Raw genomic sequence first — 17061 nt, 5'->3', positions numbered from 1 at the left:
CTGATTGTTACCGATTAAAATCGACCAAAATCGGTTTCACGATAGTATATCGAACCATAGAAATTTGTTGAACGTTTTCTGATTGTTACCGATTAAAATCGAACAAAATCGGTTTCACGATAGTATATCGATAATCCTCAACAATATTTTATTTTTACAATTTTCCATATGTCAAAATCAAATAAATTTCTTTAGTCTATTATAGAATTGGATTTGAGAATTAAAGTTATTTCTCTAACATGGAAGCTAAGGAAGAGACGTATTTCCAGTCCTGCAAGAACATCATGCGAACTCTTTTGTCAAAGAAATACAAGAACCTAAACTGGATATTTAAAGACCCCCTGGAACCGACTACTCTTGGACTAGATGATTATAAAAAAATTGTGAAGTATCCTCTGGACCTGGGGACTATTTCAAGACGTCTCCATGTAAAATATTATTTAAACCCATTTCACTTTGTCACTGATGTGCGCAGAGTCTTCGAAAATACCTATTTGTATACCACTCCTGATCATTTATGCTATGTGATGGCTCAAAAGCTGGAGACCATTTTTGAGGACTTGGTTGCAAAGTATATGCCTTTTTGTTCCCACGGAAGTGGAGTTAAGATTGATAAAGTGCAGTACTTCGATTTCAATAGGTGCGATGCCAACGACGAAGGAGCGGAAAGTAATGTCGATAGCGGAGACGACGAGATTATCGGTGACGAGTATGAGAATAAAGATGTGGACAACGAAAATAAAGATGAAAGCGAAAGCAAAGGCGAAGATGACCGCAACGAACAAGAAAATATCTCTAATGGTGGAGACACTAGCCAATACATTATAGTTAACAGAAATGAGGACATGAACAACGCACTTGAAGACAAAAGACAACACTGGAAGAACTATGGATATCTGAGTAGCGCTGTTGACAATGGTAATGAGATCAGTCAATATGGAAATAGGTTTGAAACGGACAACGAATATCAAAATACGAACTACGAATATGAGAACAATGCCGATGAGAATCGTGTGGAGGACTATGGGAATGCCTTTGAAATGGACAACAAAGAATCGGTAAAAGGTGAAGGCGTTGTCGCTTTTAAGAATTACAGTCAATATTGGGAAAGGAACGAATATCAAAATAACAACGAATATCAGTATAACGCTTTTAACAATGTTGATATGGATAACCGATATGGGAATGACTTTGAAACGGACATCAATGAAAGGATTGAAGATAAAGGCGCAGTCGAAGACATGAACTGCGCTAATGAGAATAGCAGTCAAAACTGGGTCAATAACGAATATCAATATAACAACAATCAATATGTGAGTAACGCTGTTTATAATGGTGAGGCGTACAGCCAATATGGGAATAACAACGGATACCAAAATATCCACTACACATATGGAATATGGATGTCATATGGGAATAGTCAATATTGGGGGAAAAACGAATATGTTAATAACTTTTATGAGAATGTTACAACGGACAACCGATATGGCAATAACTTTGAAGGCGCTGATGAACACCTGAACAACGCTTATGACAACCGCGAAGATCAAAATATGAACTACGAATATGAGAACAATGCTGATGACAATCGTGTGATGGACTATCAATATAGGAATGCTTTTGGAACGGATCACAAAGTATGGGTTAAAGATAAAGGTGCTGTCGCTCATGAGAATAACAGTCAATATTGGGACAATAACGAATATAAAAATAACAACGAATATCAGTATAACGCTTATGACAATGTTGATACGGTCAACCGATACGGGAATAACTATGAAAGAACTGATTATGAAGGAGCTGAGGAAAACCTCAACGAATATGGGAACAACGCCTATGGCAATGTTGATTCGGGCAACCGAAACGGGAATGAAAGGATTGAATATGAAAGAGCTAATCAAAGCCCGCACACTTATGAGGACAGTCAATATGAATATGAGAATGTGGCAAGTGATGCTAACGACGACGACAAAGATCTCGAAGAGCCGATGACACTTGAATACGATTCGTATTTGCAAGTCAGCTTGCTGCAGCTAGAGGGTGTTATGCTTCATAAGGTGTTCCACATGATCTACCAATCGGAGGATCTGCATTTCCAACATCCCATCAAGAAAATTAAGTTCGATGTTCGCCGCCTAAAAGTCAAAACTAAGCGGGCAATTATCGAATACATAGAGAGTCAAGGGATGTCAGGAAAGCGTGCTTGTCGATTAATGGACCTTGAAATTAAAAACTGAATTTATTCACATTAACTTTGTAAAATAAATTTACATCACACTGAAGAAAAGAACGCGACGATTTATATGGTTCACTTTCCCTTCTGGAGCTCTTTGTTGTTGTCACGGAACTGTCGAATGTTCCTAAACTCTCCGTTCCACACACGATTGCGCATAATGTCCCGGGTATTAGCCGACATATAAGCGTAGAAAACTTTACGGGGCGGTCCGCCAGGACACTGATAGTTGCCCATGGCATACCAGCAGGCTCTTGTGTGATTCATGTACATATCGTTCAGCTTTTGATAGTACGCCGATCTCACCTTGTCGCCCTGCGGATAATTGAAGTAATCGAATATTAATAATAGAATATTAATATGCGATGTATTAATTACCAGAGCTTTTGCTGCCTTCGCATAGTTGTAGTTCTCCTTCTCGAGAGGCAACTGATCCATGCCCATGAGGTCGGCAGATGGTGGTCGTCCTTGCAGCATCGTAATCATTTCAAATATTTTTACCGACTCTTGAATGCTCTTTTGTACCTCGGCTTCGGTATATTGCTTGCCATATCGTCGCTTAATCCATTCTTGAAGCACCGGCAGCTTATGGGCATGGGGCAGTGAGGCAAGCACATATCTTTGATTTTTGCGAAGTTCCTTCATGCCATCCTGCAGCATACGATTCATCAGTTCCGAGTCATCAGGATCAAAATTTTGTGTTTCGTATTTAAGTTCGGTAGTTGCAGTTGACTTCATGGCTTTCTCCGCTTCAGCCCGCTCCATTTCAGAGCGTTTAATATTTACGCCTTTCATCCAGATTTCTTTGGCACAGCGCACCACAGCATTTACTATATCCGCCTTGCGATCTTCATGACTATGGGTGCTGTGATCGCTGGTGTCTCCCGTGGACGAGCAACTGTTTGTTAGTCGACAACCGCTGACTTCTGTTGCCAGCTTATCGACATCGTCTTCGGATGTATATGCAGGTTGCTCTTCGCATGGTGGATCAGGTGAATCTTCTTCATTTAGCGCTTTTACAAAGGCCTTGGCTATAACCCTATTGACATCGCGGGGTTTCTCCTGGTTTGTCTTAAAAATGCGTTTGTACTTAAACAAATACGGCTTGTGATCTGTGGGCGCCATAAAGAACGTCTTCTTTGTCTGCTTGCCTTGGAAGCGTACTTCAACGGGTAGATCTTTCCGATTCTTTCTTAGCTGCTTCATTTTGCGATCATCCAATAGAAACGATATGCGTTGTTGGTTCTTTTTGCCTGAATTGCAACTTGGATTTGCCGGATCAAAAATCTTCACATTGACTTGTTGTGTTTTTTCGCAAGGATCAAGTTCACCCTCAAAGTTAACAGATTCCCGACGCAGACCGCCGCCACAGAGTCTAACTCCCACACACTTGTTGGTCACATCAGTATTGGCTAGATGAAGAGTCTCGGCAATAAGAGCTCGACCCTCCTTGTCTTGCGGCTTTGGGACGGGCAAGGTCACACTCTTTGCCTGACATAGCACACAATCGGACTTTGAGAGCGTGTGCACAGTGGTGTGCTCCATCTTGAGAGCATAACGTTTCATGCAGACATCCACATCATGTTCAAGCTGCGCAAGTATTCGACGTTCTCTCAATTTTCGGTATGGCATAGTTACATCCAGAAGTTCCATTACACGATTCCGTGCCAACACGATCAGTTCGTCCTTGACCAGCTGCATTTCTCCCGCCATTGACTGATGGTAGGCGCACATTTGTGGCTCATCTGTGAAGGTATGTTTTGTCCTCTCTAAAGCCGCTGCAGCTCGGCGACTAACTCTGGCTTTTTGTTCTAAAAGTTTTATTTGGTTCAGATGATTGAAGTACTTATCAACAGCTTCCCCGACTGTACTTTTGACTAGGCGGCCAACGGGATTCAAATTGTAGTCACTAAACCACGGTGGCTCAGTTGGACTGCCATATTGTGGTGGTTGATTCAATCTCCAGAATGGAAAACTGGCAATGTGATTTGGTGGTTTACTAGTGTATTTCACCACAATTTCCTTGGGTCGAGGTTGCTTCTGAAAGTAGGGAAGCTTCTGTGATTTCTTTGAGCTTTTCAAAGGCAATATTTGCGAATTGGTTGTCTTTTGATGATGCACCTCAGAAATCTGCTGACGCTTCAAATCTAAGGCACTGAGTTGCGGTGGAGGCAGTATACGATCCAATTCTCGTAACGTTGGGAGCAAATCTATTTTTGCCATTGTCATCATCAATAACTTTTCGTTGGTTGAGTATTCGCCATTCTTTCGTTCACTGATGTAGTAGCCCTCGAGTATAAAGAAAAGGAAGGCGAGATCGTTTCCACGGCTCAGTTGCACCATTGTCCGAATCTTTTTCTTGCTTATCAATGGACTCACGCCAATTCGACACAAGCTTTTTTCAATACGAAAGCTCGTACCTTGCTCGAAGTCATCGCGCAAATCGTCTGCGAACTGTTTGATAGTAGTTTCCTGATAATCCGATAAGCCCAAATACCATTTGGGAACGTCGAGTAACTTTTGAAACTCATCCAATTTATTTTGAGAATCAATTTGACCCATTTTGTATATAGTTAATACACATAATTTGGAATATACAAAAATTTTAAATATTCTGCCGTCGATCAGTTAGAAATAGAATTTCTCGTCCTCTAGCTTTCAATGAATAGAAAAACTAACTTGATTCTTTTTCTAAAGAACATTTTTTGGAGATGAACTACTATGATCTGCGAAAGTTGTATTTTAAAACTCATTTGAGACTTGTATTTTATTTGTAAACATTTTCATTGAAGAACTAATTAATTATTGTAAACTGTCTCTTTTTTAACATCATGTACCGACAACGCAATGAACAAAAATCTCGTTTAATTTGTAAAACTAGGAATCACAACATTGGAGTTTGTAGCTTTAAGTTAACAAACTTTTTTACATCATTAGGTGGTGTAGTCGTTATGACTCTGCTTTGTCATTCTTAAAAAAAAAAATAATTCCGTTCAAACAAACAACAACAAAATTATGTAGCTAACCCGATGTTGTCAACATCAACTAGTGAAATTAGAATTGGCAATGCATCAATATTACAGGAGATCAAAAAAACGAAAATTCGTAAGAAAGGTGAGAAATCTCTGATTCATGCAATCTCAAATTAAATATAACACCAACTATCTGATGTGAAATTTACGATTAGAGAAGTCTTGAGTAAAGTATCTTCATTGTAAGGATCAATAGAATCTGTAGAAGAAATGAAACCCTTAACAGATTAATAAGTATAAAATATATATATTGGAAAAAACTATATAAAAAATCCAAAAATATTATTAATATATATCTAATATTTGAATCTTGCGTCTAAATGTGGGGGAACAATAGTCGCCGAATAAAAATAACTGATGCACGTCGAGAAAACAACTTACATATTTTATGCGCTTATGACAGATTCTTGATTATATAATATAAAGAGGCGAGCCAGATAAGTTATAAGATAGATAGAAAGACTGCATTTACGAGAAAAATGTGAAATAAGATTCAACTAATACTAAAAATAGAGCAAACGTAAGTGAAGAAAATAAGGAGAAAAATCAATATCCCATACATTCGGTTCAATACCGCACCGTTGTGCGGTTTTAAAAAAAAGAAATAGAACTTTTGCATATTAAAAAAACTCCAAATTAAGTTCAACAATGCCTAAATAAATGGCTAATAAATTTGAGTATTCAATTTCTGAGGTGCTTCTGCAGATTAGCATTCACTGTATTTAGTAGTTGGCAATTTTCTCTAAAATAATTTGCGTGTAAGTTAACCAGTCGATTAGCATAGACATTAACTCCTGTCCCTTTTGCACTTTCCAAATTAAATGCGACTTAGCTGTTGTCCAAAATAAATGCAGCTATGAAGCTATTGTTATTAATGCAGCATTGAAGGCTTTTAGCAATGCATAAATAGCTCTTGGCTTGACCACAATCCACGAGCTTTACTTGTCTGTTTACCGAAAAGCTTCCTTCTAGGTAATAAAGATTACATTAATTCTTGTGCAATTTTAGTCCAGGTAAGCCTAAACAGAAGTACCCTATGTTAAATGCAATGCTTTAAGGTTTGAGGCTAACTTGAAAAGAGATGTGATGTTTACTATGAAAGCAAGTTTCAATAACATAAGTGGTCAGATTAATGTTTAGTTCCTTTTTGCAGTGTTGTTAATCTTGAGTAACTCTTCTTTATACATATGTATGTATATGCGCTCTGTTTTCTCTGGTCTAAGTTATTACATTTTTAAAAAGCTTGTATCAGTATTGCGAGTGAATTAATTTACCATTTTGTAAAATATTTCATCTTCTTTGAGTGCTTGCGTTCTTTCAGTTGAGGCACGACAAGGTTATGGTTCATATAATAAAGTGCAAGGGAAGTTGCTTGTGGTCAACGTACAGATGTCATTAAGTGGCCAATGCCAATGCAAAATATGAATGCTGTCTACCAAATCAATTCATGTTATCATAGCTAGAGGCAGCCGCAGGTACGAACGACAGGCTGGAAGGACTAGCAGCTTGTTGCCTATTTCCTAGTTTTGTCATGGGGAAATTGAATATTTTATTTACGGATATTAAATGCCTTATATCATTGCTGAGTTTGCTGAGTTGTCAGTTGTCCGGTTGTCAGATGTAGGCGCAAACAGTGCGGAGTTGTTCTATTTTGGATACATAGAAAAGTTTACAACAAATCTGTAGTCAACATATTTCATTATTTAATTTTTTGGCTGCTTCGATTGGCCTCTTGGAATAATTTCGACATTTTTACGCTGGGCGTTCAAAGAGCAAAACTAATCTAACGGACAGCAGGGCGAACGGAAGTTCGCTTTTGGCCACTGAATGTTTTCAGCCCTGGCCTCTGCCTTCAGCCCTCTCCTCTACGTTATTCGACGCCATCGAGTTCTTACCTCCTTCCATTACATAGTCACATATACTTAGCAGGCAGCTAGCACTGTGTTGTTGCCTTGTGATTTTATTTCATTTCATGTTTTATTCACCACTTCCGCCGGAAATAGACACACAAGCGTGCTCACACTGAGTAGTCGTCTGTCCGGAGTTTGGGCTAAGAGATGGAGGGAGAGTTAGAGAGTAGGAGCTGTGAGATGCCCATATGAACATGCGCCGCATTTTGGCAACTCGATGGCGCTCCGCTGCCTTCGACTGGCAAACATTTGTTTTGCCCAACAAAGTAGAAACTGTTTTCGCAAACAAATCCCACATAAATGCTCAATTTATAACAAACCGGAAGTTAAACTTAATCAAGCGTACTTTTTGGCTTATTGTTTAGCCTCTCTCTTTCTCTGTATCGCTGTCGCTTTCGCTCTCACTCGCTCTTCCAATCTTTCTGCCTATCTGCTTTTCCGTATTTACTTAACATATTATTGCGATACTTTTCCTACTCTATGATGGTCGTGTCGCTCTGGGGGAGATTACATGAGGATTTGTTTGGCATTTCAGCTGTTATTTCAGCAAAATATTTTCATTTTTGTAGCGACTTTTAGTTTTGAGCCAATGCTGCATTTGATCGCTCTTGTTAGTTTATGCATTTATTTATGTTTATGCTCCAACACAAACATACACACGTACATTACATATGTACGTATGTATGCACATTCACACAAGTTCTCGTTGTACTCTTTCCACTCACAACTGCAGGAGAATAGTCGTATTACTGCCATATTTTTATTGTTCTCCGTTTATGCGATAAATTGTGCAGTGTTCGCATACGACAGTAAACTTTTATGGCCAAATAGTTGTTGTCGGTACAAGGCATTATGGATACCCCCTAAACACCCTAACAGGCAAAGGGAGTTTTATAGTTTTTGGCAGATGTTACACAATTGGAATAAATAGGTGAACCATTATTATCTTTGATAGTATAAAGTGGAAATCAATTATTTAAAAATGAAACTTTCCCTTTATAAAATGGCAATTCTCTAATGCTTTTAATAACATTTTACATATGAATGTGTGTAGGTGTATGTAATGCAAATATTGAAATCAGTTTCGTTAAAATTCCGAGAAGGATATTTCATAGTATATCATTGTTATTTACATCAATTAGTTCTATCTCATGTGTTATAAAAAAGTGACTGAAATCGGTTTAAAACTTTGGCAACTATATGATAACTGTATTTTTTTCTTTTTGCTATGTGCGACAGTGCTAAAATCTGATATTGGCACAGAATAGCAAATGTTGTTGTGTGTGCGATGGTTTCAGCTTGAATGTGTGTGACAAGACGTGATGGGCTATTGGCAACGCTTGTTAGCCAAGCAGCAGCATCGCAGCATCAGCAGTAACCACAACAACAACAACTATTGAAAAGAGCTTTCATTGTTCGAAAAATGCGTCAAAAGGCTTCACGAGGCACGCGCGGTCAAAAAACCACGGGCGGTCTTTTATTGTCCATGAAAGCGATCCGACCATGCGCGGCTCAGGGCTCTGGGTACTGGACAACGGGGCACAACAAAAAGCGGTAATGACCACAAGAGCTGCTAATGTGGCTGCCATCGCTTCTGTTGAAGGCCACCGAATCAGCATCCGCATCGATGTCTCTGACGTTTGTCTGCCTGGGTGAAGGTTCCACAGCTGCCAAGGCCCCAATGCTTTTCTGGTTACGATTTGCATTTCCATTTTGGTGAGCTTGTGCAGCTTTTGTTTTCCTATCAGACTAATTTGCGCAAAAAGCGTTTGCGTTGGTTCGGTCAAGAGCCTACCTCAATGTTAAGGATCTGCATACGGGATGTGTGTGTTTGTTAGTAACCACATCGGTTGCCCTGTTCAATGCGGCACTACTCAAATTTTTATGCCAATGCACACATACCAAACTGGGGCCCTGCATTAATTCTTTGTGCAATGAGCGCCTATTCCTACAAACTTGATTTGTGAAAAAAGAAAAACAATGGAACGCTCAATTGACAGAGTTTCAAAACCGCGACCCACGGGTAGAATGGTATTATGTACCACGCAGCCAGAAAGCTGGGATAATATAGCGATGTCCGTCAAATTATCTAAACATCTAATTCTCGAAGACTACAGAAATTTAAATTTTTCATTGTCAATTTTTGACCACACTTGTTATTGTTGCACGCCGATTAAGTTTATTTTCTCCCGCCCATTTTCGGTCACGGAAATTGAAAAAAAAAATCTTCAATAAAACCTAAAGTCCTTGTAATTTTTGAGAATTTGACATCAGACAAAAACTAAAGAAGTTATTGAAGAAATAATATTATATGTCAAAAAGTAGTTGAAGCTGTCACGTATTTATTGCGTTGGTTGACAATCTGGCATATTTTGATATATTCTATGATATATTAGCTATATGTGGTATAGCTTTTGGTATATAATAGAAGTCAGTAGATTTCTTACTTATTTTGTTTAATATTATTATGAATTTGTATTTTAATACTAGCTACATATACATATTGTAACTTTGTGCCTGCAGGCAGAAGACGGCATCTACGACCCCATAAATGTACTCCCATATATTCTTGATCAGCGTCAAAAGCCGAGGAGATATACCCCGTCTATCCATCTATATGTCTGTCCGACATTCCTTATGAACACCTCGATCTTAGAGACTATAAGAGATAGTAATTTTTCGACAGCACTTGGTGTTTTTGTACGTTTTTGTGATAGTTTGATTAAAATTTTTTCAACGCCTACTTTCGTCCCGCAAATGGAAAAAAATCGATTGGATGTGTTCAGATAAATATTGTAGAAGTTATTTAAGAATTAACGTCTTATCTGCTTTGGTTGACAATCTGGTATGTTTAGTTTTCTGTGGTACATTTTCACTACTACATAAATATACATTATTTAAATTTTAGAATTTTGGTAAATTGTAGCATTTTTGCGCACTAGTTTGCTCTTATACAAAATGAGTAGAGGGCATCTCACAGTCGAGAACACTTACAGTCCATCCTATGAATAATAAGAAAAAAGTCGTAAGACATGGGGAGTGCAGGAATATTGATTATCATTCCCTGCTGCTTTTCAATGAAATTCTAAAGCATACTGCTTATTATGTTTATGTCATACGTTGGTTATAGAGGTATAAGATAACCACATATGTACGTCTTTTCCATAGCACTGTTGTTCTCACTTATTTCCACTTCCAGTTTCTTGTTATTGGGTTTCTGTCTATATGAATCAGTTTCATTGGAAAAACGATTTTCATCTATATTTTAGCGTATGGTAATAAAATAACACGTTTTTCCACAAAGCTCGTCTCATTTAAATGCTATCTCACCTGAGACCAATTGCAAATGATTTTAACTTAGCAGACCGACTCATGATACTCTATAATTATATATACTAGGCGTGACATATAATTTCACATTTCTCGCTTATCATAGCTCAAAAAGATCAGAGTGTTCTAATGAAGAATGACAATGATAGTTTATGCTAATAATTATTACACCCAACCAATTAACTTCAGAGCTATAGGGTATAGACTAAAGCTCAAGTGAAAAAATGAAAATACATTGTAATTAATTGCATTATGTGGCGTAACGTAGGGCGTTTTACATGCCGATACATAAATATTTCAATGGCTTTAATTAACCAAAAATGTTGCAATTAATTGACTTTGCTGCTCAATTTAATTAATTCTTCTCATTTTTTGCAAAGGTTGCAGGCATAACATTCGGTTGTGGGGATTATATTAGATATTCGGTTTAACTAATAGTCAGTAATTAATCAATTGCTGTGAAATGATCAACTCAGCTTGTTGCGAAATGTTTGTTCATTTTATTCACAGTCAAATTTACCGAAAATAACTTTAGGGCTATAAAGTAAATCTAGCAGAAGAAAGCTTTTTATGCCCTCTAACCATAGGGTGAAACGGGAATATAACTTTGTAAGAGACCCCATCTAGTATATATATTTTAGTGTCTATACGCTTCGATCTCAAAGAGTATAATAGAAAGAGCCGGTATATTTTGATCCCTACGGTATATTTTAAATGTAGTACTTCATTGATATACCAAATATAACCTTCCATTTATTTTTATATTTTGCGGTATATTATTTGGTATAATTTAAGCATAATATTGTACTGTTTAAATCTATTCTAAATTGGTAGCGAGTATCTCACAGTCGAGCACATTCGATTGTAGTTTTCAAATGTTTTTTTTTAGGTATTTATGGACAATATTGTTCGCTCAATATTTAAGTTTTTACACTAAAGCGGATAATTTGATTTCAAAATATTGATTTTATAATTATGTTTTTAAGGTTCACTCATAGTCTTAGATGATATTACCAGCCTAGGAGTCTTCTCTTCAACAGGGTCCAGCAAGGTCTCTTGCAATTCGAGCTGCATTTCGTTTGAGTTCTTTAGAATTTGCTTTGTGTGAACCGCTTAGAAAAGTGTCAAGCAAAGTGAGATCCTTGTTTGCACATTTTTAATTGTACTGCCGACAGTTGGAAACGCTCTGCTGTTCACTTGACCCACAATGGCGTCAGCGGGTGGGGGTTGAGGTCGGTTGGTTGCCAGTGTTTTCTTCGGTCGGCGAAAAATAAACAACCTTTCACCTCAGCGGGGGAACGTTGCAAGGACATTACGAGTAAATGTAAACAGCTTAATTAAAAAATGAAACTCCGCTGCGCGTCACGTGTTTAAAACCGCATGCATTTTGCTACATAACCTCAAAGTGCAGCCAGGTGTAAGCATGTGTGTGTGTATGTATGTAAGTGAGTGTCACGGTATGACGCCCACGTGACCGACGCACTTTATTTGCTTAAATTCACGAAAGTGCTTTTAATTTAATTTTTCGTCTTTTTGCACTATTTTTGCACCGTCTCCATCACATCAACTCTCTCTCCTTTCTCCCTTCTTTTCCCATTTCACTTTGCTGTAGCTCCTGATTAAAATAAAAGTAATTTTTCATGAAGGAATGCATGAACGTTGGCACATCATCACATACATACATAAATATGAGCATGTATAGTTATTTCTACACATAACTTTTTTAGTCGTGCGAGTGCTCATTAAACATAATATTCAAACGCCGTGCGTTTAATTTTTTGGTTATTAAAGAATGAATGTCTCCTCTCGAGAGAACTCGATTCGAATATACCCTGTACTCTATTATCTCATTAATATCACTCTTGCACAATAATTTTTTTGAGAATAGGGATCCAAAATATTTATACAAACAGACATGGAGGAGTATGCAAATTTGTATTTTTAAACTTCAAGTGTTGTTAGTCGGGTGTTGTCTTTATCGTCAGCCATTCTTAAGTGTTTATTTTTTGTACTTCAGTCAAACTTTTCTTTTAAATATTTTCCATACTTACCCCATGAACTGCAAAAGTTTTATGCACACGCATCACTGCTGGAGGTTTTCTTGTGTTCTGAAGCAAGAGTGAGTGCGTCTTGAAGGACTACTTTACACATAACCATATGCATGTGATTCAGGCCAGAAGTGAAACTCCATCAATGCGGCGTGTAATTATAAAGTTTTATTGTTGCTACTTACTTTACTTTTAAGTCGAAGAAAATATTCGTCGAAAGCTTAAAATCTTAAAGACATATATGAATTGTATTTTTATTGCAACAAGTTTTCTGATCTTTACTTATTCGGTTGTGAGTATTTGGACATAATCACTTTTGCGATTCGATTTAGGTATAAACATTCTTTCATAGAACAATTAATTTTTAACAGGAAATCCGATCAAACTTTTAAATATTTTGTTTCTAGCTGCTTCATTATATTTAAAAAAAAAATCACACATGTACTTAAAATTTCATTTAATGAATCAAATATACCCTTTGGCAATTAAAATTTGATTGAGCAAGTTAAAGGTTTTATTCATAACCATTTTTCATAGCAATTTCAAAAATGTTCTACACTTTAGATGTTACACTATTATAGTCTGACACAAATGGTTAAAAATGAAATGCAATTTTGAGTTCCTAGATAAAAAATAAAAATACCTAAAATTGTCTTTTTAAAATGCCAACGTACATTATTTGCAGTCAAAAGCTTTACAAGTGAACATGTGAATAGCTCACCCTAATGATGATTAGTTGAGTCCAACAGAACGTATGAGTTACATTACCTTTGAGTGCAATGTATTAGCTGTTGCCTTTTGCAGTGCCATACCTGAGTTGCACTTTGTACTTCAATGGCGCTATGAAAGCCAAAGAATGTCTATTTAATAGTGTGTTTGTTGATATCGACGTCGATGTCGGCTGAGAGACAGGCGAAGCGTTCGAATTGCAGTGTCCTGACTGCACCGCAGTCACAGCTGACATTGCTGTCTGCGGTGTGGTGGCCACACCTGCAATTCGAGCTGCGTGCAGACCGCACGCGTGCGGGGTGGTAACAGTTGGGAGACGGGATGGTGAAATAAAGGAGTAAAATGAAGTCATAAAGTCCGATTGCAACCCTTCCTCCTTCACTTCATGCTCTGCTGCTCCTTGTAGCCTGGTAACGATAATGATGATGAGCATCATGATGTTAACTATTGGTCAGCTTGCTGCAGGTCGCCTTGCTTGCCATGTATGTATAGTATGTTTGTTAGCTGGCGCTTGGCAGTTGCCAGCGCTCATTTATTTTCCAGCAGCTGCTAAACTTTTTGACCAAAGCTGACACTTTCATGAAACAATTTAAAAAGTCATTGTCATCAGCAGGCGGATGCACCCGAGGTCCAGGCTCCGAGCTCTGCACCAAGTGCCTTGTCAATGACATGGTTTGCTTTGTTGCCCCTTACAGCGGTCGGTGTCCGAACGAGTTTATGTTAGTGCAAAAATAAAAACGTCATTGCTTAAAATTGTCAAATAGCGTAGTTATCGCATCGCATCGCTCCCACTCTTAGTCCAACTTTTCTCAATTTACTTGAACAATTCGCACATGTAAGTATTTGATTGTGGCACGTATCGAAAATGAAGTATTCGCCCCGTATGACATTCACCTTATTGAGGATGCTTAAACTATTTAACAGCGTTGGCAACACTCATAGTGAGTGATAGTAACCTTGATGAGACCATCAAGGAAGCTAGGAAGCTAAAGAATTTCCCTATCAAAGAAATACTTTGATAAATTGATATCCATGCCATCCTGCAGCTGCTCAGCTGAACTTATTGTATATGTCGTAGTATATAGAAAGTTCGTCAAACCGATAGATATCTTTTGTATTATGGCAAGTTTTGTATTTCACCCCCGAAAAAAACTTTCGAGCTTTTGCGAGTCCTTCACTGTTTGTAGCCGTGTAGTATTGTGGGCGGGGTGAATAGCGTGACATTGCAATTTGGAAAACAATTTCAAGTTTTTCGACACGCCCAACTTGTTGTCGCTGCTACTACTGCTTCTTCTTTGTGTGTTTGTTGTCTTGGCCAAGTACTATTCACTTTAAAAACTTGACAGCAAATGATGCATGATATGAGAGCGTGTGGATTGCAGCTCTTGCCAGTTCCTTTTGTCAAAAGGAAACTTCACTGCAATTGTTCAACAATTGCCATCTTAGGAGATTCATGGAGATAAACAACCAGTGCTATCCACAAGATGGACATTTAATTCTTGGCTAAGTTTATGGACGGTAATCATTAAAGTTGCTACGCTGCTTAAATTCATTATTATTTGTGTATAAAAGGCGATGCGAGCATCTTTTCCACCCAGCTGGGGTAATTGCTGTGTGCCAAGCCACAAAATTTATTAAGCGTAAAATTAAAAGCATAAAATTGCATGCTTTAAACTCAAATGCAGTGGAGCAGCAGCAGCAGCAGAAGTAGCAGCACAATCGGTGCTGTGGCAGGAGCAACCGCACCCACAAAATGTCGAATGTAACCATATCGCACAAAAGCTCGAACAGAGCAGTAAAAGAAAACCAAGACACACAGCTTCTTCGCCCCTTCTCCGCAAGGCATACTAAATTCAACTTATCGGCAGGCTGCAGTAGGGGACGTGCCTCGATAAGCGTTACAGCCACCCAAAACCACCCCTAAGTTATCTATTCCCTGAATGCAGTTAAACAAAAAATTTGCACCTGGTGATATGCAAGATACGAAGAGATATATTACCACTTGATGGGCCAAAGGACTTATAGCTTTGGGTGGCCAAGAAAAGCTGCATATTGAGACACATACCCGTATGCACATATGTATATACTAAGGTAATGCAAGAATGTAGAAGAAGTTAAACAAACATAAGGACTATGTAATAATACAATTGTCCACTTGTTGCTCATGCTGCCATCACTCACTGGGCTGTGGTTTGGCATTACAAATTCATGATCTATGTCGCCGACTTATCAACAGGACAACTAAGTTGCCAGCATCTGAATGCCACGACAGCTAACACGGTGCATCCTGGACTTTTGCTTCAGCATTTACTTGCAAAACTTTGCCCTCAACTACGTAGTTTGTATAAAACAAAGCTCATTATAAAGAGGATTGTGAAGCACTTCAACACTTTTCGCATCAGTGCTGGGTGGTTTTCATTTAACTTAACATGGAGTTAAGCAGATAGATTCTATTTATATATTGAACTGTATTGAATTCATGCAGGTTGAGACTGATAGATTGACTGACTTCCGGCACTGAACTCGGGATGATAATTAAGCATGTCCAATTTAAGGATTTTATAGGTAGAGACCAGCCATTGACCTGTTCTTTTCGATGCTGGCATCGAATAATCCCTTCGAAAACGCACAAAGAATTCGGCAAACACAATTGGAAAAGGTACCAAAAAGTGCTTCTTCTTCTTGGCGAACCGATTAATTAAATCAGCCATCTCTTCAATATCTGAAGTCAAGTCAAAGTCATTGGCGCGTCTGCACGCCAAAAAGACAACATCAACAAAGGCGAACTTATGATCGTAATGGGACAATTGTTGCAGCTTCAATATAATAGCCCGACGAATGTGTCGTTTCTCGAAGCGTAAAAGTTTCTTTGGCCAATCTTGTGTCTGCGGTCTATGCAACTTGCCAATATCGTGCAGGATCTGTTTGTATCCCATGGGAGTGGTGCATTGCTTAATGTACTGTTCACGCTGCTTATTTATCAGCTTGGTGATGAGCACCACTGCATGCTTAGCGTTTTCGATGAACTGAAGTTCGGAAAATTCCCAGTCCCAAAATATTTTTAGTTTCCATAGGCTGAATTTGTTAATAACTAAATGCCAAGGACTGTACACGTACATAAGTAAGGGTAACGATATCTGAGGATCTTCTTTCGCTCGTTCAACATCAACTTGAAGATGCCATCTTGCCGGCTTTTGTGATGCTGCCAAAGATACGGCATTGTTTTGGCCGCCTCGCGCGGGATTCATACCGAGCATGCCCAGGCGGCAGAATGAATACCCCTTGCGCTTGCTTAGTAAGTCATTCCGACTTCGTAAGGCAACCAACTTCAACGGATGTTTTGCCGACATTGTCCCATATTTTCATAAGTATTTATTTTAAATTTTGAATAAATTTTTACCGAAAAGTTTAACTCAATTGAGAAATTTTGTTCATGTTGGACATTAAAATCTATGTAAGTCTAGCGTATTAGGGTAGTGCAACTTGAGTCTACAGATAAATCATGGCTTAGAGGCATCTAAAACATCTTAAATTAAAAACAAGTAAGAAAACTACAGTCGAGTGTGCCCGACTGTGAGATACCCGCTACCCATTTTGAGTAAAAAGTGAATATTTCGGTAATATTCTCAAAATATACCAAAACAATATATCACAAAATACTAAAAAACATGTCAAATTGTATATTTGGTATAGAGTGCAAAATATACCAGATTGTAAGCCAAAGAAAGTAGGGGTTTTTACCAATACAAAGTATCTCTTTAATAATTAAAATAACTATT

The 17061-nt window shown here is 38.1% G+C and overlaps 3 protein-coding genes across 3 annotated transcripts; 1 reads left to right on the top strand and 2 right to left on the bottom strand.

Moving 5' to 3' along the window:
- Positions 1–138: 138 nt before the first annotated feature.
- LOC117569783 (probable serine/threonine-protein kinase clkA) lies at positions 139–2237 on the top strand. Its single transcript, XM_034251084.2, has 2 exons — positions 139–571; positions 641–2237. The coding sequence occupies exons 1-2, from the start codon at positions 240–242 to the stop codon at positions 2235–2237; spliced, it is 1929 nt and encodes a 642-aa protein (XP_034106975.1). The 5' UTR covers positions 139–239.
- Positions 2211–4906, bottom strand: LOC117569782 (uncharacterized). The gene is made up of 2 exons (XM_034251083.2): positions 2612–4906; positions 2211–2548 (listed from the first exon to the last, which is right to left on the bottom strand). Exons 1-2 carry the CDS (start codon positions 4793–4795, stop codon positions 2309–2311), a joined length of 2424 nt encoding a protein of 807 aa, XP_034106974.1. The 5' UTR covers positions 4796–4906; the 3' UTR covers positions 2211–2308.
- A 10350-nt stretch (positions 4907–15256) lies between these two features.
- Positions 15257–16729, bottom strand: LOC117569768 (uncharacterized). Its single transcript, XM_034251061.2, has one exon. The coding sequence runs from the start codon at positions 16630–16632 to the stop codon at positions 15760–15762; it is 873 nt and encodes a 290-aa protein (XP_034106952.1). The 5' UTR covers positions 16633–16729; the 3' UTR covers positions 15257–15759.
- Positions 16730–17061: the final 332 nt, after the last annotated feature.

This window comes from Drosophila albomicans, chromosome 3 (assembly GCF_009650485.2).
Source record: "Drosophila albomicans strain 15112-1751.03 chromosome 3, ASM965048v2, whole genome shotgun sequence".
In the NCBI taxonomy this organism is placed as follows: domain Eukaryota; kingdom Metazoa; phylum Arthropoda; class Insecta; order Diptera; family Drosophilidae; genus Drosophila; species Drosophila albomicans.
The sequence above is the reverse complement of the archived record's forward strand: the minus strand, read 5'-3'. Positions and strand labels throughout refer to the sequence as shown.

What these genes read in the sequence shown, in the direction of transcription:
- LOC117569768 (XM_034251061.2), bottom strand. Translation starts at nt 16,632, where the DNA reads ATGTCGGCAAAACATCCGTTGAAGTTGGTTGCCTTACGAAGTCGGAAT.
- LOC117569782 (XM_034251083.2), bottom strand. Translation starts at nt 4,795, where the DNA reads ATGGGTCAAATTGATTCTCAAAATAAATTGGATGAGTTTCAAAAGTTA. An exon ending in CGAAGGCAGCAAAAGCTCTG is followed by an intron (nt 2,549 to 2,611) that starts GTAATTAATACA and finishes AATTATCCGCAG; the next exon opens with GGCGACAAGGTGAGATCGGC.
- LOC117569783 (XM_034251084.2), top strand. Translation starts at nt 240, where the DNA reads ATGGAAGCTAAGGAAGAGACGTATTTCCAGTCCTGCAAGAACATCATG. An exon ending in TTTGAGGACTTGGTTGCAAA is followed by an intron (nt 572 to 640) that starts GTATATGCCTTT and finishes CGATTTCAATAG; the next exon opens with GTGCGATGCCAACGACGAAG.